Below are 26,463 nucleotides of genomic sequence, written 5' to 3' on the forward strand. Positions count from 1 at the left end.
GTTCAAAATACAGAATTTACCGATAGATGGCACATCTTCTCAAATAAGCAAAAAAAAAAAAAAAAAAATATATATATATATATATATATAGTAACAAATATATATATATGCGCCAACCTAGAAAAAATAACTTTCTTTTAGACGTTTTACTAAAAAAGAATTTCTCTTTCTTTCAGATGTTTTCCTACAAAAAGATCATTGAAACTTTATAACTTAAACGTACACTTTCTAATAAAAAACTAAATTAATGATTAAAATACTAAAAAGGCTTCAGCTTGCCACTATAATTCATTAAAGAACTAGGATAAATACAAAGTAGACAAAAAAAAAATCAGTACTAAAAGTTTAAATGTTTTTAAATATTACTTGACTCCATGAAGGTGTCAAGTAATAATTATAATAATAATTAACTAGTGACCATCTACACTCAATGGGCAAAGCATCAGAGATGCCTAACTAATACCGTGTCGGTCCTCCTCTAGTGTGACTAACGCCTGAATAACAGAACTTGACTACACCAGATGCCATAGGTAATTCCGGCCATGCCTGTTGCAGCATTACCCACAACTGCTCATTTGACTTTGGTCCCACATACGTGGATCTGATGTCTCACTCTATGACATCCCAGAGAGAAAACTATTAAAGATTTAGAACATCGTGCTCATTCTTTATGTTCTTAAGATGAACTTTTACAGAAATAATTACAGCATACAATATTTCCACCTTTTGGTTCTAAGGATTCTTTCATCAAAAAAACCTTTTATCAATAACGGTATCGCTAACTCTTCCAATTCAGAAGAAATAACACATTCCTCTCTTATATGTGCAAAGCATTTCTGAACGCATAGCGAAAGTTTTGAACCCACTGAACATTTTTTGTTGCCTTTCTCATCATCGGAAAAATCTGCACATTTCTTGTTTCTCCTAATAACAAAAGGTTCCATCCTCAGTTTTTACAAGCGTCTCCAAGATTCCTTGCTCTTGTGAATTATCTTATTTTGGACAAATCGAAAGATCTACTTTTATTCCTCTAGAGCAGTGTTTCTCACCTGTGGTCCGCGACGATGGGACAGGTGGTCCGCAGGCAGACTTAAATTAATTAAATAAATATATATTTTTTAATTATCCAAACAAATTAAAATTGAATAAGTAAAAATTATTGAAATCAAATGGATACTTAAAAAAAACAGCAACAAATAGCGTCAGAGTGCTCAAAGTCGAAAGCAATAAAACTATATTGTCCTTCACTTCACCCCTCTTTAATTTCTCGTCATTCTGGCACTACAATAATTTGTAGTGGCAGAATGATGAACAATAAGAGGGGTTAAGTGAACAACAATATTGTTTTATTGCTTCGGCCTTCCCTTGCTGTTTTGTCAGATTTGAAGTGAACATGTGTTATCCACATTTCAGCCAATTGCTTGTTGTTTATTGATTTTTATTACTGAAGGTTTCCCTTCTTCAACCAAGGTTCAGTATATCTTCAGAAGTGTTAAGTGATACTCGGACAAAGTGTGCCGTGAGTTAACCCCAGTATTATATATTTATATATTTTTCGGAAACACTTTTTAATAATGGAATAGTGTCTTAGAACTAGGACTTAGAAAAGAAGAGCAAATGAAACAGGAGATGCTAACCCTAATTGTGATACACGTGTTGCAACGGTGTGTAAATCTGATACTATTAAAGTAGAAGAAACAAGCAGTTTAAAAAAATACAGTAGGAAATATAACAGCTCATATTTCGAATTCGGGTTTACTTGTGTGGAGATGAAAGTAAATAGAAACCTCAATGTGTTTTGTGTTATGAAGTGTTCTCGAACGAGAGTATGAAACCTGCGAAACTCCGACATTTAGAAACTAAACATCGTGATGTGGAAGATAAGCAAATTGAAAAGAGAAAAAAAAAGCCAATTTCAGCGAAGCTTAGCGACATTAAATCATGGGAAAGATGTAGTTTTGGCCATGGGTTCGATTAATAACAAGGCACTGGATGCATCTATCTCTTAAATTTGCGCATAGCGAAAACATGGAAACCTCATTCTATAGGAGAAATTTTACTACTTCCAGCTATAAAAGATGTGGCAAAAACTATGTTTGGCAACAAGTTACTAAAAGATGTTCATTTGACTCCTCTTTCAATGACACTGTTGTTGCAGAATTAATGATATGGCAGATGACGTAGAATCTCAGTTAATCGAAAGAGTTAAGAGCCCTTATTATGCGTTTCAAATAGACTAGACTACTGATGTTATAAATGATGCGCAGTTAATATCCTACATAAGATATGCGCATAATAACAACACTCATGACGATATTCTGTTTTGTAAAACTTTGTCATCCTGAATAACTGGAGAAGTATTTCACATTCTCAATAATTACATAATACACAAAGGGATCCATTGAGGAAAATGTATAGGCTTCTGTTCGGATAGAGCTCGCACCCTTAAAGGCTGACATAGTGGGGTTGTTTCTATGGTCAAGGCGGTCCGGATACGAATTGGGTACATTGTTTCATACATAGGAAAGCGTTAGCCTCCAAAGTAATGCCACAAGAGTTTAAAACTATGCTATACAACGTTGTAAAGCTAGTTAATTTTTATTAAGGCTCGACTGTAAATAATAGATTATTTTCAGTATTCTGCGATGAAATGGACAGTGAATATAATCAGCTTTTGCTTCATTCTGAAATTCGCTGGATTTCCATGGGCAAAGTACTAATAAGCTTGTTTCAAATAAGACACGAAGTTTTATTATTTGTAAATTAACTTAATTTTAATTTTCCATCACTCCTTGTTGACGAAGCATGGTTATTAACACCATCCTATCTTTCGGACATTTGTTTTCGAAATTAAATGAACTAAATCTCTCCCTTCAAGGAAATTCATTAACTGTTCTTGATGCCTATGACAAAATAAAGGCATTCGAGAGAAAAAAAAAACTGGTGTTGTGCATTAGTTATGTAAAAGTTGTGGAAAATGATCTGTTTTGTTGATTCTGAGTTTCTGGAAAGAGTTTGTGACCACCTCAAAACTCTGAAACAGAATTTTGAAACATATTCTCCGAATAACTTTTATAAGAAATCTCTGTGGGTTCGAGATCTATTTCAGGTTTATAGTCATGAAAACGACCTTTCGTTATCGAAAGAGGAACAGTTAATTGAACTTTCAAGTGACAGCGGCCTTAAAATTAAATTCCGTGATCTTGGGTTGGCTCGATTCTGGATCTCTCCTTCAGTGAGAAGTGAATTTCTCGAATTATCTGAAGAAGCACTGAATATTATCATGGAGTTTTCTACAACCTATCTTTGTGAGAAAGGATTTTCATTGCTCTTTCAAATGAAATCAAAATACAGAAATCGTCTTAGTGTGTGTGTCGATCTTCGACTGAAGTTGACCATCATTGAGCCAGATATCCAGCACCTCTGCAAAGGCTGAGAAGCTGAACCATCTCATTAAAAGTAAGTAGTAACATAATTATATCATATTATTTATTTGGACTATATTTACGATTATTCTCGTTACTGGTTTTGGAATTAATCCATCTCCAAAATCGGAGATGAAACGATATTTATGCAAAGTGACGTCATGGTGAGGCTCAACTCTGCTGGCAAGGAGGATAGCTGTCCGCATCCTGTTTAGCGAAGTTCGGTATCTCGTGTGGTCGCTTGCGGGAATATGTGCCAGAGCACACCCAATCCATCGCATACAGACATCCGTACGGTCGTGGGTTGTTATTCCAGGTCTACCTACTCACTGATAAGACCTCAAAAAAGGTTGAAACCGGTTTGGGTATTGACCTCTTCTCATAATGTAAAAACAATATATATACATCTCTTAGGAGCTGGCTTTTACATTATTTATATTATGAGAGAATATTAAAGTTAGTGAGGGATCTTGCTCCACCTTTGCATGGAGTTGTCCTGGTGTGGTACTACCCAAGTGATCAGTTACACTTGGGCCTGCCAATAGTTTTTTCGGCATGAAACTCCATGGATTTCGATCCGAGTTTCGTACCCGGCTATTAAAACATAAAGGGATTTATGTTTTAATAGCCTCCCATCCCCTTGTGCGAAAAACCTAGGGAGGTAGAAACAGGTCCCGCTGAGTATTCTGGCTTGTATTATGTTTTCGTCGCTGATTTGGGACTTTTTCCGCACTTTCCAAATGTGATACTTGATTACATTGATGAGGAAAATTGTAAATTTCTGAATTTTCTTGACTGGTGGGGGAAATTGCAGGTACAAGACCTCCTCTGGTGTAAGCGGCTGGATTCCCAGTACTGCGCTTAATCTCTGCCAGGCATGTCGGCCAGGGGGGGACACAAGTAAAAGAAATGTCCCACCGTTTCAACACTCTGGCAGACGTCGCATGGTCTTGAATTTTATCAGGACATAACCAGTTTCACCGGTAGCTGACCATAGGCTATTTGCCATGCCAGGTCGCGGTGAAATGGCTGTCCCCAGCTATTTCTGATATATTGAAATAGCATTTCCATGTTAGTTTCTATATTTGGCATATCACATCTGGAAAGTTGAAAGAACTCCCAATATCTTGCTTGTGGCTTTAATTTTAGGATTTCCCTCCGTTCGGTTTTAAATATTTTAAGCTGTTGGCATAATGGATTATACCATTCTGGCACAACCTCTGCACTGGGATCAGCATGTCCCGTGGTCCCAAAGTAGGGAAGAAAATGCCCTAGAAAGTATTTAATTAGGGATTCTGAAATATGGTTAGATTTTAAGGCCTTCCCTATGGTTTTGAGAGTGTTTGCATAGTATAGGCAGTTTAATTTCGGAAGTGAGAAACCCCCTTGATTGGTTTTGAGATATTCTGATTGTTTTAGATATTCTTTTTTAACCTCATGCCTTCTTCCGTTCCAAATAAAATCTATTAGTATTTTGTAAAGTTGATTCTCTTGGGTTTTTTTATATTAGTTATATTTATTGTATGCATCAGCATGGGGATTATTACTGTCCTTCTGTAGAAGGAGAAATAATTGGGTTTAAATGGTTTGTTTCTTTTCGTACTCTTCCCGCAGTTTCTTAACAGGCAGTACCGGGTTCGCCGTGAATGGGATGCCTAGTACTGTTGGGGGCTGAGTTTGCGTGACTAAACCGCAGGGAAGGTTATTTCTATGGAAATTTCCAAAAATTTTAATTTTTGTCTTTGAAGTAATAATGCGAAGACCACTGGCCATGCTGAATCTTTGCAAAATGCCGAAATAAATGTAGATGGACTCAGAGTCTCTGAGCATCGCCACATGCTACAATTTTGCTGTCTGGAGACTAGGAGTAACGGTATTCCTCTAACTGCAGGGGACTTATCTATTTTTCTTATGATTTGTTGTTAGTGATCAAATCAGGCCAGCAAAGTCATACTGAAACTAATATTCTATGGTTTATTGGAAAGAAGTAGTACACAAGAATAAAATAAACAATTGGCTTCAGTAACTCGATATTTCACTCTATCACAGGAACAACAGCAGATGTTTAATATATAATGTATAAAAAGTGTGGCATTACTTGTGTAGGTAATAGAATGGTTAGACAAAACAAAAATTCTAGGAAGGTAGCCTTCTTTTAGTATTAACAGGGAGCTTTGATTTTGAGAGTGCATTTTCATATCAAGGAGATTTTCACAAAACACATTCATTGATATTAGGTCGGTTTTAAAAATCAAATGCTGATTAAAAAAAATTAATTACCATCTGGTGTTTGTTACTTGCTGCAGTCAATCTTTCATATGTTTCTGTGGATAGTCAAGTCTAACAGACCTGACTGGCCATAATTGCGGTTGCACATGTATTGATTATGTTCTTCCAGACAGATACTGAAAGTTCTGATTTGGCTCATAATAAATAAACTCACTCATGTAACCAGTGGTGCACTCAGGATTTAATCTTGGGGGGGGGACCCGAGTTAAGTATATGATTCGAGAATACAAACTATGCATTGCATACGACCAATAACTGAGCATCTGCAGTGATTGCCAATACATGATACCCATGATCTCCTTTGGTCCGGCTCGGGCAAATGAAGTAGCGCTCGGTCCGAAGGAACAATACTTCGTTCACCTCGCATTTAACAGTGGCCGTGATTCCCGAGAGCTATAGGGTATTCCCACCTTATGGGACTGCTAATTCATAAGTAGTATAGAAATAGAAGACAAGACACAATATAAATAAAAAAAAATAATTTTAATTAGGAAAAGATTTTTGGAAAATTTTCTAGTGTTTTTTCCTTTTTCTTTTTTGGGGGCCAGGGCTCTTTGGCCCCCTCCCTGGGTGTGCCACTGCATGCAACAAACCATAAATCTGCAGCGTTCTGGACAGCAGCACTGGCACGAGAGTTAACACATCCCTAAAACTTATGCTATCCAACTCAATATATGAATTACAAGAATGCTACTGCAAGCATAAATAAATAAAAATAAAAAGTAAAATAAATCCAACAGAACCATTTTGTTCACCAAGGGAATAAACGGATACTTTAAGTTCTAGTTTTTTTTTTTTTTTGGTGTGTGTTTGGTGGTAGTCATGAACAATTTACAGCTATCGATGATTTCTACTGCGTTAAATAGAGCCTCCATAGTTCAGTCGGTAGAGACGAAGCCAATCATTCAAAAAGACCTGGATTCGATTCCCTCCATGATGTGAAGAACCTTTATCTGTCTCTTTCGACTAAAGGTGAGTTGGCTGGTCTGACGGCAGTAGAGGGGTTTTTTCACCTGGAAACTCAGGTTTTTTTGTCACTCAAACCGGCCCCATGAACACAAACGGTTCATATACTTGATCCTTCTTTAGGAGGGTTCAACCACCCCTCCAAAGGGAGGGGGGAAAAAGGGGAAAACCCGCACGAATAAATAAATTGTGTTAAATTACCACTGGGAAGGTAAACATGGCAGTCAAGTGTTGCCACTTCATGATTCTAAACCTCAGCTCTATTATCTGAAACTAGTCTGTTTTATTGTGGAATTTCACAAGTAGCTGCAATGTTTCCTTGAGAAAACCCTGAAATGCCTAAACGAAACTCAGAAATTGGCTAATGAAAGACCCAGTAAAATTCGTCTAGTCAGGAAAAAAAAAAGAAAGACCATTATGTATAACTTCTAATGGTCTTTCTTCAAGAGGAGTTGTATTATATGAAGGTAGTCAAGTGTGTTGCCCAAGTATGATGATGATTTGAGAAGGCAAGCGAAGATTTCGAATGGTATGCTAGCAGAGTTGTGTGAGGAGAAAGGAGTTCATTTTGAATGTGTGGGATGAGTTTGAGGGGCAGATGGTGCTGTATATGAGATGGGCTACATTTGAATGGATTTAGTGTGTCAATTTTGGATGCAAGCCAGTTGTGGTATACCTGACTCTTCTTTTGTACAGTGCAAGCACATCTGTGGGAGAACCAGGGCTTAGATAGGGATAGAAAGTTAGAGTAGAGTGGGGAATAAATGTTTCCATGCCAATAAGAATTATTTTGGTGATCTGTTCTGCACACATTTGGCTTGGATTGCTGGAAATAGTAAAATCACCAAGGAAATAAGGTTCAGAAATTTCGAAAATCATCCTCTTGGCTTTCTTGTAATGCCATGCATTCTTCCTTGGGGAAAGAGAACTGCATTAGATTGTGGACTGAGATGCCTAGAGGATCCATCATATTTATAAGGTACTTAGATGCCACTGGTGAGGAAGAAATCCAGAGTGTTTGAGAAGTGGTTAGAGCTCTGGTATTCTAGTGGACATGTGAACAATTTGTGAGAGATTATTTGTGATTGCAAATGTCTCAGCCTCTCTACCTGCTTGATCTGTATAGTTGGAAGAGGACAACCAGCTGGTGTTGTGAATATAGAAATATCCAAGGAAGATTTGCCGTTAGGAAAGTTGGATTGAAGAAAATCAGCATTTAGGGAAAGGTAATTGGGGAATTCAGAGTGGTAGAGACAACATATGAATTTGGTAGAATGAGGTAGAGTGATTTTTAGCCAAAAGAGGTCAAAATTGAGATATTTCTAGGTTTAATAATATACTGATAAAATAACAATTTTATTACATGAAAAACATACAAAAGAATTACATTATTTACAGCATTTCAGAATAAAATTAATTACATGATTGTAAAATCAAATGGCTGGAATTCTTTCTGAAAATATTTAGCCATCTTGGTTTCTTCTTCTTTTGTAAAACTGCATTCTTTCCAGTCTGCTCGATGGGGCATATTGAGAAGTGGTTCACTCGCTAGTACTTCTCTGAAATAAACATTCATGTAATTTTTTATATTTATAATATATGCATGACAATTATGTTAATTCTTTTTCTATTTGACAGCAATTTAGATAACAACATGTAGTTTTATAAAATGAATACTCAGAAATTTGCTGATCAGTAACATGATGTACACTTCATTTGAGTGCAGATGATTTTCACTACCTTCAAACTGTTTAATGGAGGCATAAAGTGGCTTGAAAAAAGTACCATGCTTGGTCTCTCTGGAACAAGGATACCTTGGATCATCAAACCTGTTCATGGTAATTTGGCACTACAGTTTTAGTTAGAATTTTTGTGAATGAGATGGTCACATAAAAAGTAACCAAGCTTCATTGCAGAGGCTCCCATTAATTTATTTGCATCTATAAAAAAAAAGTGTCTGTGGCAGCCATAATTAATCCCCATAAAATGATATTGGAAGTTAATTGTCACACATAGCAGCCTATATGCATATTCTACTATCTGTATCAGCTGCAAGTATTCTCTGGCAGGATTGTCAAGTGGGATGAAAAATCCATGTTTAAACGCTCTTAAAAAAGTTCATGTCTTAGATCAAATTCAAAAGCTCCATAACTCATCAGAAAATGCATTGTTTTTTTTTAGGAACACAAGGAAATGACTTATGTTATTGTGATGTTCTTTTTTTTTGTTGTATTAAATTTAATAGTTATTATCTTTTGAATCTTCATGTGTCACTCTTTAAATTCTCTATTAATCAGCAATTTTGTTCTAAAGATTTCTTCCATTTTTTTGCAGGTAGCCAGGATGGCAGACTAAATAGCCAGGCAGCACTTTGTGAGCTCTTTTAGAGACATTAAATCTATATAGTTTATAGATTCATAGACTCATCCTCGATGAGTCTAAGGACTCCTTGGAGCTGCCCCGTAATAATAATAATAGTTTGCAGCATCTCAATCCTTACATGCAATCTTGATGGCAATGATCAGGGCTTGACAATTTATGTAAAACCCTACTCACTACGCAAACAATTTACTCACTCAACACTTTCCCTTGACTAACAGTGCTGTACCATGATTGGAGAAGTTATTTTATTTTTTATTAAATAAAAATATTCTATATTGTCCAGTCTGCAGCTCCTTGCCAGCTGGCAAAATCTACTCACATAGCCAAGTGGGCAAGGCTTGGTCATAATGGAACTAATAAGTGATGATCAGAGCAACAAGTGTCAACACTTGCATGATAAATGGAATGATGGCAATGTACATGTTTTCATAAATAAAACAAATTCAAGACACTGGATATACCACAATGAGGGCATATCCAGTGTCTGGAATTTGTTTTATTCATGAAAACATGTACATTGGTTAATGATAAAGTCATGTTCAGCACACTCTGTCAACAGGGAAATTCAATTCGAGTGATTTTCCAAAACCTTCCTTTAACATTTTCTGTCAGAGCACTGAGGAACACTCAACTCTCACATAATTTGTTGACCAATATGGTTAACAACTTATGGTAATGATGACTTAAAAGAAGCCATCATCAGTATCTGTGGTTAGGTCACATGCATTGTTAACTGTAGCATGCTGATTTTTGATCACATGTATGCATAAGGTCAAAAGACACTTGTTGATTACAGCTAGATATGGTTGTGTGTCTAACAAGTTCTTTTTGATAGCGAAATGGACTGAATTTGTTTTTTTTTCTTTCTTTCTTCTGTTCTCCTTTTCCAAAAGAAGATGCATCTGCCTTTGTACTCTCTTAGTTGTACCTCCTCAGTATTGTGAGTTTCTAAGATGGATGTTAAGTCTCCTTATTAATAGGTAATAAAAGCAGTCCATCGTTCAGATTAGTCAGCAGTGATTATCATGAGAGTTTGAATGTTTCAGGTTGCATGTTCAAAACAATATTTTGAATGGTGATCCACCAAATACAAGTCAGAGTAGTAAAGACAGACTATTTTTATGACACCTTTTCTGGTTCCCTTTCTATCTGAAGTGAAAAGAGTTGATGTGGATGAAGAAAAGGAGTGCTAATAATAATAACATTGTCAAATTATTGGTTAATGAATATAACATAGTATTTAAGTTGTAGTGAAGACATACTAATGTTACATGAGCAATATTTCAACAAAATTAAGTAATCCATTGAACAGCTAAGATTTCTTGAACACCTGGAATCAACAGAAAATTAGGTCTTTTGTAGATTTCTATAGTACATCCATTTCGGAAAGGTATAAGGAAAAGTTACTTCAGTAATCTTTCCTGAAATTTTCAAAAATTATTAAATGCAATTGGATTTAATTTTTTTACTTAACTAAATTAATTTAATTTACTTAACTAAGCAAAAGTCCATGTACACTTTTGTATGTGGCGACTTCAATGCTAAAACTGGGAAGGGCAGAAATCAAGAAATCTTCATTGGTCCCTTTAGACTATGTAACAGAAATGAAAGAGGAGGGAAACTTCTAAAATTTGCAGAAGCAGAAAAACTTTTCATCGTGAATACCTTCAAAAAAAAAAAAAAAAAAAAAAAAAAAAAAAAAAAAAAAAAAAAAAAGATGGACTTGGGAATCCCAAATGGCAATATAAGAAATGAAATATACTATTAGATATATGAAGAGCCAAAGGCTTCAATTCGGCGACACATGACTTGTTTAAGTTAAGGGATATTACATCCCATATCGTTTCTTAGTTGAATAAGAAACTCAAAGAGTTTCATGCCGAATATAGTAGAAACTATATAAAGTTCGGTGATTCCAAGCGTAAGCAAATACTTGGATACTGCAGCAACTGACCCTTAAGGTAGTGAAGCTGAGGCAACTCATGTCAAAGGTGGAGCAAGCTCTGATCACTATTCTTGATATTTACCCATAATGTGAACTTAGCTCCTAGGAGCTATATTACTGTTCTACATTATGAGAGAAGGTCACTACCCAGACCAGTTTCAACCTTTATTGGGGTCTCATCAGTGAGTAGGTAGACCTAGTTAATATCAAGTTTGTAGCGAACAGAACTTAAACCCTTCTATGAGTATTGCCGAGAGGTGTCCTAATAATTTATTAGATATATGAAGAGCTAAAGGCTTCAATTCGGCGACATATGACTTGTTTAAGTTAAGGGATATTACATCCCATATTTTCTTAGCCGAAATAAGAAACTCAAAGAGTTTCATGCCGAATATAGTAGAAACTATATAAAGCTCGGCGATTCCAAGTGTAAGCAAATACCTGGTTGTAAGTGCTGTTCGCTACAAACCTGATATTAACTAGGTCTACCTACTCACTGATGAGACCTCAATAAAGGTTGAAACTGGTCTGGGTAGTGACCTTCTCTCATAATGTAGAACAGTAATACAGCTCCTAGGAGCTAAGTTCACATTATGGGTAAATATCAAGAATAGTGATCGGAGCTTGCTCCACCTTTGACATGAGTTGCACTACCTTAAGGGTCAGTTACTGCAGTATCCAGGTATTTGCTTACGCTTGGAATCGCCGAACTTTATATAATTTCTACTATATTCGGCATGAAACTCTTTGAGTTTCTTATTCGGCTAAGAAACGATATGGGATGTAATATCCCTTAAATTAAACAAGTCATATGTCTCCGAATTGAAGCCTTTGGCTCTTCATATATCTAATAATTTATTAGGACACCTCTCGGCAATGCTCATAGAAGGGTTGTAAGTTCTGTTCGCTACAAACTTGATATTAACTAGGTCTACCAACTCACTGATGAGACCCCAATGAGGGTGGAAACTGGTGCAGGGGCGGATCTGGCTTTGAGAGGCTCCACTTGGAGGTAGGTTTTTGCCTGTCTCTGAGTGGGGCCACCACTTAGATTATGGCTCTGCTTTGTGGTGGGGTGAGCCTGCCACTGGGTAGAGCCAATGCTGAGAAGTTCTTCTCGGTGACAGGGTGAGCCTGTCATCGAGTGGAACAACGCTGAGTTGGGTGATCTTTCGGGATCGTCTTATTTTTAGAGCCTGCTTCACCTATACATAAGGTTGAAACCGGTCCGGGTAGTGACCTTCTCTCATAATGTAGAACAGTAATACAGCTCCTAGGAGCTAAGTTTGCATTATGGGTAAATATCAAGAATAGTGATCAGAGCTTGCTCCACCTTTGACATGAGTTGCCTCAGCTTGCACTACCTTAAGGGTCAGTTGCTGCAGTATCCAGGTATTTGCTTACGCTTGGAATCGCTGAACTTTATATAGTTTCTACCATATTTGGCATGAAACTCTTTGAGTTTCTTATTCGGCTAAGAAACGATATGGGATGTAGTATCCCTTAACTTAAACAAGAAATAGACTATATTCTAATAGACTGCAAAAGAATAGTTCAAGATGTACGAACAATTGGCAGAAAGCATTCTGACATCCATTCAGACCACCGACCACTAAGTGCTATCCTACAAATTTACCAAAAGGAGGAAGAAAAAATACAGGCACTGTCAAACTATGCAAAGTGACTCGAACATTTAGAGCTTGATTTGTTTAAGCAATCTGCTGATCAAATAAAATGGAATATTACCGAACATGACATCGACAAGAGTTATGACATGCTCCTGGAATGTCTATCTAAGTGCATGGAAAATTCTAAAATCAATCAAGAACATCCCAAAAATGAGACTCTCCATACAAATGGATTTACTAAAAAAGAGAAGAGAATTAAAAGATAAACCAAACTCACAACTTGAATATAAAATTATTCGCAAAGTATTAAGAAAAAAGATCACAGAGGACTATCAAACCTAGGGAAAAAAGACTGAGAAATGCTGCCGAATATAAAAAGAGTATAAAAAGAGTTGAAAGAGAATTAACTATGAAAAAGGTAATCCCAACAGCAATACTAGATCAAAATATCCTTTATGAACTAAAACTCGATAATTATATACAATGTGCCAGAAGTGCTCCCAGACGAAATAGAACGTGCACTCAAAAACATGAAACCCAATACAGCTCCCAGCATCAATCAGATGAAAATTGAGGATATTCAACAAGGAAACCACAACTTTATAAAGCTCTGGCTGAAAGATTTACTTGGTACCTAAAAGAAGGAAAAATATCATCAAAATGGAAGACCTCAGAAACAATTCTTCTCTTCAAAAAAAAGGTAAGGAAGACTTCAAGAATTACCGTCCTATATGTCTGCTATCAATATACATATACATGTATATTGATAGCAGACATATAGGATGGTAATTCACACATATATATATATATGTGCAATTCACATATCAGACAATACACATATATATATATATGTTAATGAAAAAAATTATATGTAACAAAATCAAAACTACCCTTCAAGAAAATAACAGCAAAGAACAAGCAGGATTCAAAAAAGGATATTCTACAACGGATCACATACAAGTAGTTACTCAACTTAGCGAATGATGCTTTTAGGTATCTGTTTATCAACTTTAAAAAAAATCCTTTGATAGCATAGATAGACCATAACACAGTTTTACAGGCACTACTACAGCAAGGCATATCCAGTCTACATTGATCTAATTAAAGAAATTAGCACTCATAGAGCTACAGAAATAACCTTATTTGACGACCCTATAACTATCACCATAAACCGAGGTATGCAACAAGGAGACATCATATCACCAAACCTCTTCACATGTATCCTGGAAAGCACTTTAAGGAAAACTGACTTAAAAGGTGGCATAAACATTGATGGGGAGCTGCTCCAAATATTAATGTTTGCAGACAATATAATACTCATAGCTCAAGACCTTTCACAACATGAAACAATGCTTCATCAAGTGCATGATGCCTGTAATAAAACAGGACTAAAAATTCACCCTGACAAAATCAAATGGGTGAGAAACAGATACTGCCAAACCCACACCATCCAACTAAATAATTTCACCATAGAAAGTGTAGAATCCTATACATACCTTGGTCAAACAATAAACATGGACAATAATATTTCTGAAGAAATATCAAAAAGAAAAAGAGCTGCATGGACCTCCTTTAACCATATCATATCCATAATCAGATCCTAAGCTTGATATCAAAATAAAAGCGAACATGTTCAACAGCTGTGCCTCCAAAACTTGGAGCACTACAAAAGGAGGAACTTAGCCTTCAAACTACCCAGCATGCTATGGAAAGAAGAATCTTAGGGATAAGTAAAAAAGATAAGTAGTGAAAACCATATATGACAGCAAGGCACAGTGGACAAGTCATATTGCAAGATTTGAAGACAACAGGTGGACCCACCATGTCACAAATTGGTATCCAGGATCAACCAAGAGAAAACCTGGTAGACCTCCAACTAGATGGGAAGACCCTCTAACCAGAGTGATAGGAAACAAATGAAAAAAAAATGGCCCAAGATCATCATCACTGGAAACTTTGTAATCTGCATTTGTGGAGACACCTAAAATGAAACAACGCGCCCATCATGGTAAAAAACTAAATTAACATTAAAAACACAAAATATTTAAGTAATAGTAATGACCAATTTTTTTAAATAAATTAAATCTTGAGAATAAAATAAATTTTATTCTCAAGATAAAATAACCAATATTTACCTTCCAAACTGAAGAGGGAAGCCTTTTTTAATTTTACAAAATAATTTTTCTCCACTTTCTAGTTCAACATAAAAATAAGGTGCTTTGGGTGATATAATCTGTAAAAGAAAGTACTGTTCTAGTAAAACATTAAAATTATACTTAATTTTGTAACAGTTTTATCAATATTTTAGCAAAGGTTCACACGAAATATAAAATATATACAAATAACTAATTTTTACATAAACACCATGTAAAAATATTCATTCGGATATTAAAAAAAAAAAAAAAAAAGAATTTCAATTTGTATAGCTGCAGATATTTTGCTGAATTATGAACAAACCTTATCATCTTTTCACAGTACACAGGTACAAACAATCAAGTAGTGGTGAAACAATTCAAATTGCAATAGACAAAAGAACTCAAGTACTATACAAAACAAAATGCTAAACTTTATAGTAATGGAGTTCACCTATTTACCAACCAGCAAGTTTAAGTTAAGATAATGGAATTATTTAATAATTAAAAAATCCCCACAGAAGATTCTAGTAAGGAGGAAACAGAGGAATTTTTCAAGGCATTAGAGAAGGCAGCTGGCACAAAGAAAAAGGAAAAGTTGGTTCCTATTGGAGATCTAAAACAGCAGAGTAGATAATGATTACCAGACATATAGAAATGTTTTAGGAAAATTTGAAATTTTGAAAAGAACAAAGTTAATCATGATGGTAAGTAACTGCTGGATTTCTGTTCAGGGCATGGATTAGTTATTACTAACACTATGTTCCAACATAAAAAGGTGCACAAATTTACATGGAGAGAGGATGCATGGAATAAGAAAAGTCTCACTGACTACGTTATTGTTGACAGTGGTGTTTTCCCACTGGTTCAGGGAAAAACTATACAGAGGATTGGAAATCAGAGGTGATCATCATTTAGTGTTAAGCAGGACAAAACTGAATTTCATACTGAGAACGGTGTCAAGAAAGTTTTGAAACAAATCAAATTTGAACACCATCAGAGGTGAACTGTAAACTCAAATACAAAAACATTATTCAAGAAAAAAGAAGAGTTTAAAAACAAGAACTAAATGTTGGAGATTCAGTAGCAAACACTGAAGAAAGCACTAATTGATTCAGCCAGAGAGAGAGAGGCATGTGGTGAGGTAATCTGCAAGGATAGAAAAATCAGAACTCCATAGTCAACTGAGGAAATTAAAGAGACAGTCAAGGAAAACAAGAAATCGTATGGAAAGTTCCTAGCAAGAAAGTCAGCTTGTGCTCTTAGAGAATACACAGAAAAATGTAAGAAATTGAAGCTCAGTGTAAAACTAGCTAAATAAAAGTTATAGGAAGACTTTGGTAAGAATATAGAAAATAAATATTAGGAAGGTGGCAAAATATTCTTTAGGTTATCGAAAAAGCTCAGAAATGGGGGAATGCATACTGTAAAAGGAACCAGAATGATAAAGGTGTTATGAAAGCTGAAGATAAAGATATTTTAAATCTCGAATAATTACTTTGAAAACTTGCTAAAAGAAACAAGTAGTGACAACATAGTAGTAGAAAACGGTCAATAGGAATGCAATCCAGAATAAATACCAATACTTAAACTAGAAAAGGCCATCAAACACCTGAAATGCAGCTGCAGTAGATGATATCATCTATCATATCAAGAAATATGATAGATGATATACCTACATAATTGAGCATATCCCAGATATGCTCAATTATGTAGGTATAAAAGTTTTACAGTGGCTACACTTTATAACTTAGAAAGCCTGGTCAGAGCAGTGAAGTCCAGATGATTGGGACAGAGTATTTATAATATTCATTATAAAAATGGAAATAAAATTGAATGTGAGAATTACATAGGGATTTCCCCACTGAGTGTTCCAGGTAGAATTTATGCAGGTATAGTGGAGAGAAGATGACGACTAAGAAATTGTGGAAGAGAAGTCTGGAGAAGAACAAGATGGATTCAGGCCAAATATAACTTCTCAGGATCAGATTTTCACTTTGTCAAATAGCTGAGAAATCATGGGAATATAACAAGGATCTATATTTAAGTATTTTGATCTGAAAAAGGCATATAACAGGAGAAAAGCTTCACAAAGTGCTCCAGTTATATGCCATAAATGGCACATTATATTGAGAAATACAGCATTCGTATTTGAGTTCTAAGTCAGCAGTTAGAAATAAAGAACAGGAAGTTGGTTTGATGTTAAATCGAATGTGAGTCAAGGGTGTACATTATCTCCACTGTTATTCGTCATCTATATGGATCACATTATGAAGGAAAGTGGTATTAAACCTGATATCAAAATTGATGTTAATTTCAGCTCTTTATGCAGATGATATTATATTTCTAAGTAAATCCAGTACAAGTCTGCAGGATTCCCTGACTTAAAGTGAATAAATTTGGTATGAAAATAAGCATTAACATTGAAAACTATGCATTAAGGCTTAAGTGCTGGGAGAACAATCATGTTGGAGGTTTAATGAAGTATTGACAGCAGGAAGAAATGATTAAAAAACTATTTTAATGCTTCGAATATTTCATCTCAGTCACTGAGACATCTTCAGGGAATACAACTAATACTTAATGCACACTGAAAACAATACTAAATAAAACACATGGATGTGACTCAGAAGTCATAGCTAGGTGGTAAGTCTTCTATGGGTGTTTGTATGGGTATAAATGGTATGCTACTGGCCGTTTCAGAGGAGTCATCCTCAGATAACAAGAGAAAAAAACTAGTCACTATATAAGTTATTATATATATATTATATATAAGTTACTATATTTAAGTTACTATAAAAGTACTATTTTTTTGAATAATGGCTTCACACATTTACCACTCCTATACATTTCATGAGCTTCTTTTAGGGAGAAGACAGCAAAACTGGTTAACAACATTTAAATTCTGAATACAAGAATGAGTCATACAGCATGCATATAATTTTTTGTTTTAAACATTGTTAATTTAGTCTTTTGCAAGGTAACTTACGTAACGTAGTACATGGCACTGATGCGAAGCAGAACAATGGCATCCAAGTCATCATTGTTTAAAGAATTTAATCACAGGGATTTTGTGCAGTGCAATGTCTGCGAAATGTATGCACTACCAAAGGCAACTGGAATTTGGTTTGAAAGTGATAGTTGTAGGAAAGTGTGCAAAAAATGCCATGAGAGCAACAACCAAAAATGTGTCTCAGGTCACGAGATTGATGTAGTGGATGGAACTCAGAATATGATTGAAAATGTGTGTGATGTAATGCCAGATAGCATTGAGAGTGAGATTAAATGTGACAAGATTGAGAGAGGGTAAAAGTGTTGAATGAAAGAATAGTATGACTGATGTCAAGTATGAAGAGTTGGCTGCAATGAGGGAAATAGCCTGGCTGCATGGAGTGATACACAGGGCAAAGTGGGAGCTGGAGTGAATGCAAAGTCTGGAGAGTGGATCAGCTGATAACAGAAGTGTGAGATAAGAAAAATGAGGGCTTGACCAAGAGAGAAAGAAAAATCAAGGAGTGAGTGTTGTATGGCAATTTAATCAGAAAAGATGTGATTGGTGACAGTTTGACAAAATTGTGCTTTCCTGGTGCAAAAATTAATGTTAGTGAGGCCATTAGAGCACAAAAGGGTAGAATGAAAGAAATGATTGTAGTGGCTGAAACGAATGATTTAAAAGAAGAAAAGTATGGCATGAGAGAGTACATGAAAGAATTACTGGAAGTAGCAAAAGAAAAGAGTGATACACACGAGTCTGTTGCTGTGGTATGACAGAGTAAAGTTGAGAGGGAGGGCCATAATAGCAAATGATTTGATGCGCAAGTTATGCAAGAGGAGTGGTGTGGAGTTTGTGGATGTGTGGAGCGAGTTTGATGAGCAAAAGAACTTATACAAGAAAGATGGTTTGCATCTGAATGGATTTGGTGTTCGGAGATTAGAAAAAGTGTTATTAAATGAAGTGAAAGTGGATGTGCGGGATCAGGGAAACTAAAGCTTTTAGGGAGATGTTTAAGGTGTTGAGTGGATATGCAGACATCAGTGAAGCAGTTGAGTGTAAGAGTGTGTATAATATGCCTAAGTTAGTAGTACCAGTGGTAACAAACCAAAATGGGATAGTTAGTATAAAGCATCAGGATGATGGTGGGCCTAAGAGGCTTTTGCACTTTATGTGCACTAATGCCAGGAGCATTTGGAACAAGCAGGAGGAATGTTTGGCATTCGTTGGTTCATCCTGGGCAAAAGTTATTTGGCATTAGTGAGACATGGCCAACAGAAGATGGTATAGTTAGTGGGACAGAATGTGAAGGGTATAGTGTATTCAGGGAAGATAGTGAGAAAAGAATGGGAGGAAGGAGTGTTATTGATGATAGCTGATGAAATGCAACCAAAGAGAGTAGAAGTTCAACTTCAGGCCAGTGAAAATAGCACATCTGAGGCTATCTGGTGTGAGAATAAGGCCAGCAGAACAAAATATACAGTTCGATGGTGCTACAGACTAGGGGATGGAAAAGAAGACGGAGATAGTATGCATCGGCAAATAGACTCAACGAGTGGAGGACAAGTAATTATTATGGGAGATTTCAACTATGGGAATATAAGTTGGAAGGAGGAGACGACAAATAGGAGGAAAATTAATTTTATGCAGTTACTAAGGGAGAATTATCTAAGACAGCATATAAATTAAAGATACCAAGAAATTATATACAGGCAGCCCTCGGTTTACAACGGTTCAATTTACACCGATTCACAATAACACAGGATGCCTGCATGTGCTTTCTTACTGTAGTGTGGTCTGACTGAGAAAGACGCTAGCAGGCACTCTAGAGTTTGAGTGTTTACCAAGCTACTACGACGTATATGTATCAAACCTAGTTTTACTGTTGAATCTACCTAATTGTTCTATTTAATTTTTTTATTAAATTTAAATGGAGTGCGAATGTAAAAAGGAGTAATCACATCTATTCGACCTTACACTGAACTCCTTAAAGAAAGAAAAAGAAAATCTAGACAGTTAACACTGGATACTTTTTTCAAAAAAATGCAGGTGATCCGAAACCAGGAACATATCTTTTCAAAGTTTCATATTTTTTGTATATAATTTTGTTTTGTTATTAATAATTTTATTTTAACAAATATATATGCATGTATTATCAAAGCTTTAAATATAATAATGTTACACATACTTCATGTGCATATTTTTGACTGCACAGAACATAACTTTGTACTTCCTATTAAAACTGGGTTTGTTTTATGCCGATTCAGTTTATGATTCATTTTATCAGGAATGGAAATGAGGTGTAAACCGAGGGCTGCCTGCATTTGGTTTAATCCTTTATCCAAGTGTAAGCAAACAAAGTTTGTGCCTGAAATATAATCAGGACTGGGGCAACTCATATATAGAAGCTAATGACTTCACATTACTTGCCTTAGTATCCCATTATCCTTACGGGTTCGTATAATGATAGGCATTATGGGAAGGGTCACTATGCATAAGACAGCATGTAATGGAATATACTAGGGGTTCAAGAGTGCTTGATCTAGTAACTGCATCTGAGAATATGACCACGTTGCCACCAACTGGTGTTTATATGGTCTTGACCTGTGAGATGTGGAATTTTCAGTTAAGACAGTTTATATGTGGAATTACAGGGCTGGTAAGTATGACATGCTTAGGAGATTGCTTGGATTGGTGCCATGGCATGTAAAATTGCAAGGGCTGGATGTTGATACTGCATGGGAAATGGTAAAGGAGTGTTTGAGGGAGGTAATGGCAGACTGCATACCTAGAGTTAGGAGAGTAAATCAAGTGGGAGTTTAATGGATGAATATCATCATCAAGCTGGAGCTGCAAAAATAGACAGAAACAATTGTGGAGGGAATTTAAGGAGAAAGGCGACTCTGCATGCACATGAACAGTATAAGGAACAGGCCAGAGGGTAACTAGTGTGGTAAGAAAGGCAAAAGCAGATTATGAAAGGAAGTTAGCAATGAAGACTACAGAGAATCCCAAACACTTCTCTAGATATGCTGCAAGTAAAAGAAAGAATGTATATGGCAGAATGATTTTAAGGAATGATGATGGTAAGGAGGTGACTGAATCAGTCGAAATAGTAGAATTACTAAGTGAACACTTTTCAAGAGTATATCACCCAGGTCGTGATATTGCAGGAATGAGAGAGCCAATGGCTTATATGAGAACTGAGGTAAATGAAATGGAGGTTCATAGCATATTACAGAATCTTAATGTGAATACAGCTGTGGGAATTGGATGGTATACCAGCTTGAGTTTTATGTGAAGTGACAAGAGAATTGTCAGTACCCTTGACCATATTGTTTAATCTAAGTCTCAGCTCTGGGTTAGTCCTGAGAGGGTGGAAAGAGGGGAAAATAGTTCCATTGCATAAAGGAGGCTCCAAGACTGATGTAGCAAATTACCAACCAATCAGCATATCAGTTGTTGTCGAAGTATTGGAGAAGTTGGTCAAGAGCAAAATACAGAAATGGATAGATGGAAATGGGATACTGTATGGGGAGCTGCATGGTTTTGTGAAGGGTAGGTCATGCCTCAGCAACTTGCTCATGTTTTATAATACAGTGATAGCTGAATTGGATAAAGGTAATGGGTTTATACTGATACTACTGGAATTCAATGTATTACCTTGTCAAAGGTTTTTGACAAGGTAATACATTGAATTCTAATCAGTAAACTCAAGCACATGGAGATGGATAGGAGGGTGGTTGATGGAGAGAATTCAGAGAGTAGTTTATTCAGGAGTAGAGTCCAGAAGAAGGCCCATGACTAGTGCATGCTGCAGGATTCTGTTCTTGGACTGCTACTGTTTAATTTGTTCATTAATGATATAGGAAAGGATTTGAGAGGAACTGTTCAGTTATTTGCTGATATGAAATGAAAGATGAAAAGTTGGGTAGAACAATAATTAATACAGATGAGTCAAAATTTTGCAGGATGATTTGGGTAGATTGGCTGACCAGTCAAAAAAGAATGGATGTCAGTTTAATGTGGAAAAGTGTAAGTTATGGAGAAGAAAAAATTACCAGATTAAAAGATTATTATCTTGTTGGGTCTCTAGATCAGTTTCTGGACCAGGTAAAAAAAAAAAAAAAAAAAAATATATATATATATATATATATATATATATATATATATATGTAAAAAGGGGTGCTTAAGGATCAAAGCTGTATAACTGAGAGGAGACCTCCACATAGCCTTTAAAGGAATGAGGAGAACTAACCAGGGCTTCTGACCTAATGTCCAATCCTCACCTTCTCATGGTGCACCCTGTTGGGTATCTACCTGGATACTGAACGAACGAAAATGGGCTAGCAATTTGGAATTTAGCCGACCAAATTGTATTCTTATTGCCTTAAACCAATATAGAAAATGATAGAACAACATGACAAAATTTTATGCCGGATGGGGCATCGCCCGGTTAAACAAGGCCCCCGTTGTTTTCGCCAGGGAACCAGGGCGAACAGCGAAAAGTCAGCTACTGGAACAAATCTGAAAACACACCCCAACTCAACATCACCAGAGTTAAAGATTGGTACTATCAACATAAGAAGCCTGAATGGCAAAGAAATGGAGCTAGCTGAGGAATTAGATAAGTACCAGATTGACATAATAGGGGTGACTGAAACAAAAAAGACAAAAACTGGTGAGATCTTTCTGAACAATAAATACAAAATGTTATATTCAGTAAATGACAATCAAGGAAAAGAAGGAGTGGCCATAGTATACAACACAAAATACGAGGCTAATCTTCTTCAATGGTAAGCAGTCTCAAATAGAGTGATGTGGGCAAATATCAGAATGGGGAATTGGACAATGTGACTTATTCATGCCTATGGTCCCACAGAAGGTTCTACTAAGGTAGAAGTGAAGGAATTTTTTGATGCTTTAGAAAAAGCAACTGACACAATGAAAAAGGAAAAGTTTGTTCCTTGTTGGGGATCTAAATAGCAGAGTAGGAATGATTGTCAGACATACAAAAATATTTTGGGAAAAATTTGGAGAAAAGAGCAAAGCCAATAATAATGGCAAATATCTGTTGGATTTCTGCTCAGGACATGGACTGGTTATTACTAACACCATGTTCCAACATAAAAATGTGCACAAATTCACATGGAGAGAAGAGGCAAGGAATAAGAAAAGCCTCATTGACTATGTTATTCTTGATAGTGGTGTCTTTTCCCTGGTGCAGGACACCAGAGTGTACAGAATATTTGAAACTGGAAGCGATCACTATTTAGTCTTAAGCAGGATAAAATTGAATTTCATATTGAAAAGAATAACATGTAAGAAAGTTTTAAAGCGAATAAAAGTTGAGCAGCTCTCAGATGTGAACTGTAGACTAAAAACACAAAGATTATTGAAGAAAAAATGAAAGCGTTTGAGAACAGGAACCAAACCTTGGAGATTCAGTGGCAAGCCTTGAAAAAAACCCTGATTGAATCAGCCAGAGAGGCAGTGAGGTTGTCTGGGATAGAAAAATCAGAACTCCATGGTGGACATAGGAAGTTAAAGAGGCAGTGAAGGAAAAGAAGAAAGCATATCAAAAGTTCCTGGTAAATAAGTCAGCTTTTGCTGTTAGAGAATACAGAGACAAATGTAAGCAAGCTAAACACTGTGTAAAACTAGCTAAACAAACGTCATATGAGGACTTTGGCAAGAACATAGAAAATAAATATCAAGAAGGTGGTAAGATATTCTGGAGGTTGTTGAAGAAGCTTAGAAATGGAGAAAGAGTGCAGTAAAAGGAGTAAGAGATGATAAAGGTGACATGAAAACATGAGAAAAAGATATCCTTGAAGTATGGAGTAATTACTTCGAAAAATTGCTAATTGAAACAAGCAGTGATAGTACAGTGGTAAAACACACTCAGCAGGCATACAGTCAGGAATACATATCCATACTTGAAGTAGAAAAAGCCATCAAAGGCTTGAAATGTGGAAAGGCAGCAGCAGCAGAAGATGATATTCGACCAGAAATGCTGAAGAATGGCGGTATAAAAGTCTTTCAGTGGCTGCACTGCATAGTTCAGAAAGCCTGGACAGAGGGACGAATTCCCGATGATTGGAGTAGAGCTCTAATAGTACTCATATATAAAAAGGGAAATAAAACTGAATGTGAGAATTACAGAGGTATTTCTCTACTGAGTGTTCCTGGCAAGATCTATGCAAGTATACTTGAGAAACGGTTGAGAAGAATTGAGGAGGAAAAGCTTGGTGAAGAACAAGCTGGATTTAGGCCAAATAGAGGCTGTTAGGATCAGATCTTCATTTTATTACAAATAGTTGAGAAAGCATGGGAATATAACAAAGATCTGTATTTAAGTTTTTTCGATCTGGAAAAGGCATATGACAAGGTGCCAAGAGAGAAGCTATTCAATACGTTACAGTTATATGGTGTCAATGGGGCATTATATCAAGCAATATTTAGTCTGTATTTGAGTTGTAAGTCAGCAGTTAGAATTGAAGTACAGGAAGATTGTTTAATGTTAAATCTAGTGTGAGACAAGGATGTACATTATCCCCTCTGTTATTCATTATCTATATGGATCACATTATGTAGGAAAGTGGTATTAAACATGATATCAGAATTGGAGATGTTAATGTCAGCTCTTTGCTTTATGCAGACGATGTTATACTTCTGAATAAATCCGCTACAAGTTTGCAAAATTCCCTGACTAATTGAATAACTGTTGTAATAGATATGGTATGAAGGTCAGCATTAAAAGACAATGGTAAATTAAATATGGAATAAGAGAGAAATTAGTCAGAACACTAAATTACCTGTATACAAGACAGTGTTCAAACCAGTTTTAACTTATGGATCTGAGGGCCAGGTCAGAAGTAAAACACTTGACCAAAGATTAGAGACCGCAGATATGAGAGTCCTGAGAAAGATTAGAGGCATGAACAGATGGCATCAATGGCAATATCATATTAAAAACGAGGATATTAAGAAAGAACTTGATATTATCAGCATCCAGGAATGCGTTAGCAGAGCTAATCTCAGGTGGCATGGTCACTTAAACAGAATGGGCGAGGAAAGATTAGCAAAACAGGTGTTCTCTGCCAGGTTGGCAGGAAAACGACCCAGAAGAAGACCAAGATATAATTGGATTGATATGGTATAACGTGCCTTAGATGATAGAAATGTAAGATCTGACAATGATAATACTGGAGTCTTGACAAGTAACAGACTGATTTGGAGGAAAATTGTAGATAGGACGTTAGTCATGATGTAAATTTTTCATGTAGTAGTATCATATCCTCTACACCCCTTGAGGATACATGTCAGGAATTTGATGATGATGATGAAAAAAAAATCCTTGGTTCACTTCCAGTATAAAAAATCTACTATAGCTTCACATAAACCTTTCATAGGTAGGAGTCATATAAAAACAACTATGAAATGATCTCCTAACCTCAACAAATATGGTTGCATTAATCTGCAAAAAATTTAGTGGGCAGTCTTCTAAAATTCAGCATCAACTCAACAATGGCAAAAAATATTTATACAACACTGGGGGCATGAAATTAGGACTTTAGGCCTTTTATCAATACAGTTTGAATCATTTCCTATACTCATTGTTGCTTGTGGATTACAACAAACAGTTGTGCTCTGAGGAAGCTGGTTTGAAATCGAGCAAAATATAATTTTTTTTTTTTATGTGAATCCTACTTGAAAGAGGATGTAAACCTATAGTACATTGGTATTGTGGGTGTGTGCTAATGGTTAGATAATCTGGGAACTTTGCTACTGAGATTAAACATGGAACTTTTTCAATCCACTTGGGTCCTTTTATCCTTGAGTCCTCCTACCCCAGATCTCCTGGGGTAGCTTGAATTTAATCACCTAGTCTCACACCAGGTGATAAATTCATATACTGCCTAAGTTAAAATAAGAAAGAAATAATATTTGAAATAACAAGCACATTAGTTGAAGAAATTTATAATGATAAAAATATAAGTAAACCTAATGCATTAACAATTTTTGTCTTTACAATAACTGGTAAAAACCTCTTTACACATTCAATAATGGCACACGTGTATATTTAGTAGGCATGTACCATTATTGAATAAATTATGAAGGTTCACCTTTTAGAAGTTGGAAGTTCAATGAAAAAGTATCTTACTTGTTTTAAATCAGAAAGCTTTGGAATTTCATTTAAATCCACTGATTTGCTAGATGCAATATCTTCAAATACTTCTTTTAGCCTTGATTGATGTGATTTGGGCAATGGCACAACCTGGAAAGTGTTAAATTATTGCACTTTCTGTACTATCAGATACTGCTATCACTACATCATAAAATACCACTATCAGATAAATCTAGAGCACAACAAAATATGGTTATATAGTAAAAACTAATACTGTTGTAATAAATAATAAAGTGCTATAAATTCAAGCCACTATGAACTGGTGATGCAGCCTTCTCAATAAAACAACAAAATTAAAAAAATAAAAATAATTTCCACCACAATGCCTCTGGCAATACCAAAAAGCATTTCTGCTGTAAAAGGATATCATTCTGTTTGGAGGAAATGGCAACTAGACCTAACAGATGTAACTGAATTTCATCATACAGTAAAATACAACTGGCTTACTTACTGGACTCCTAAAGTGGCTGGGATCGTGTTTGGTCTCCAGAGTTGGGGGTTGTTCCAGTTTCT

At 35.9% G+C, this 26,463-nt stretch overlaps 1 protein-coding gene across 2 annotated transcripts in view; it reads right to left on the bottom strand.

The window, feature by feature from the left end:
• Nucleotides 1-8,017: 8,017 nt before the first annotated feature.
• Nucleotides 8,018-26,463, bottom strand: part of LOC150095475 (pre-mRNA splicing factor cwf19l1) — a 161,616-nt gene continuing 143,170 nt past the window's right edge. For both annotated transcript variants that reach the window (XM_090409920.1, XM_090409921.1), the window contains exons 12-14: nt 25,927-26,040; nt 14,771-14,868; nt 8,018-8,239 (exon numbers count right to left, since the gene is read on the bottom strand). In XM_090409920.1, the coding sequence (XP_090266046.1) occupies nt 8,098-8,239; nt 14,771-14,868; nt 25,927-26,040 (354 nt within the window). In that variant the 3' untranslated portion in view covers nt 8,018-8,097. The remainder of the gene's footprint in view (nt 8,240-14,770; nt 14,869-25,926; nt 26,041-26,463) is intronic.

Source organism: Typopeltis vanoorti, chromosome 20 (genome assembly GCF_054136105.1).
Source record: "Typopeltis vanoorti isolate ZY-2024b chromosome 20, IOZ_Tvanoo_1.0, whole genome shotgun sequence".
Classification (NCBI taxonomy): domain Eukaryota; kingdom Metazoa; phylum Arthropoda; class Arachnida; order Uropygi; family Thelyphonidae; genus Typopeltis; species Typopeltis vanoorti.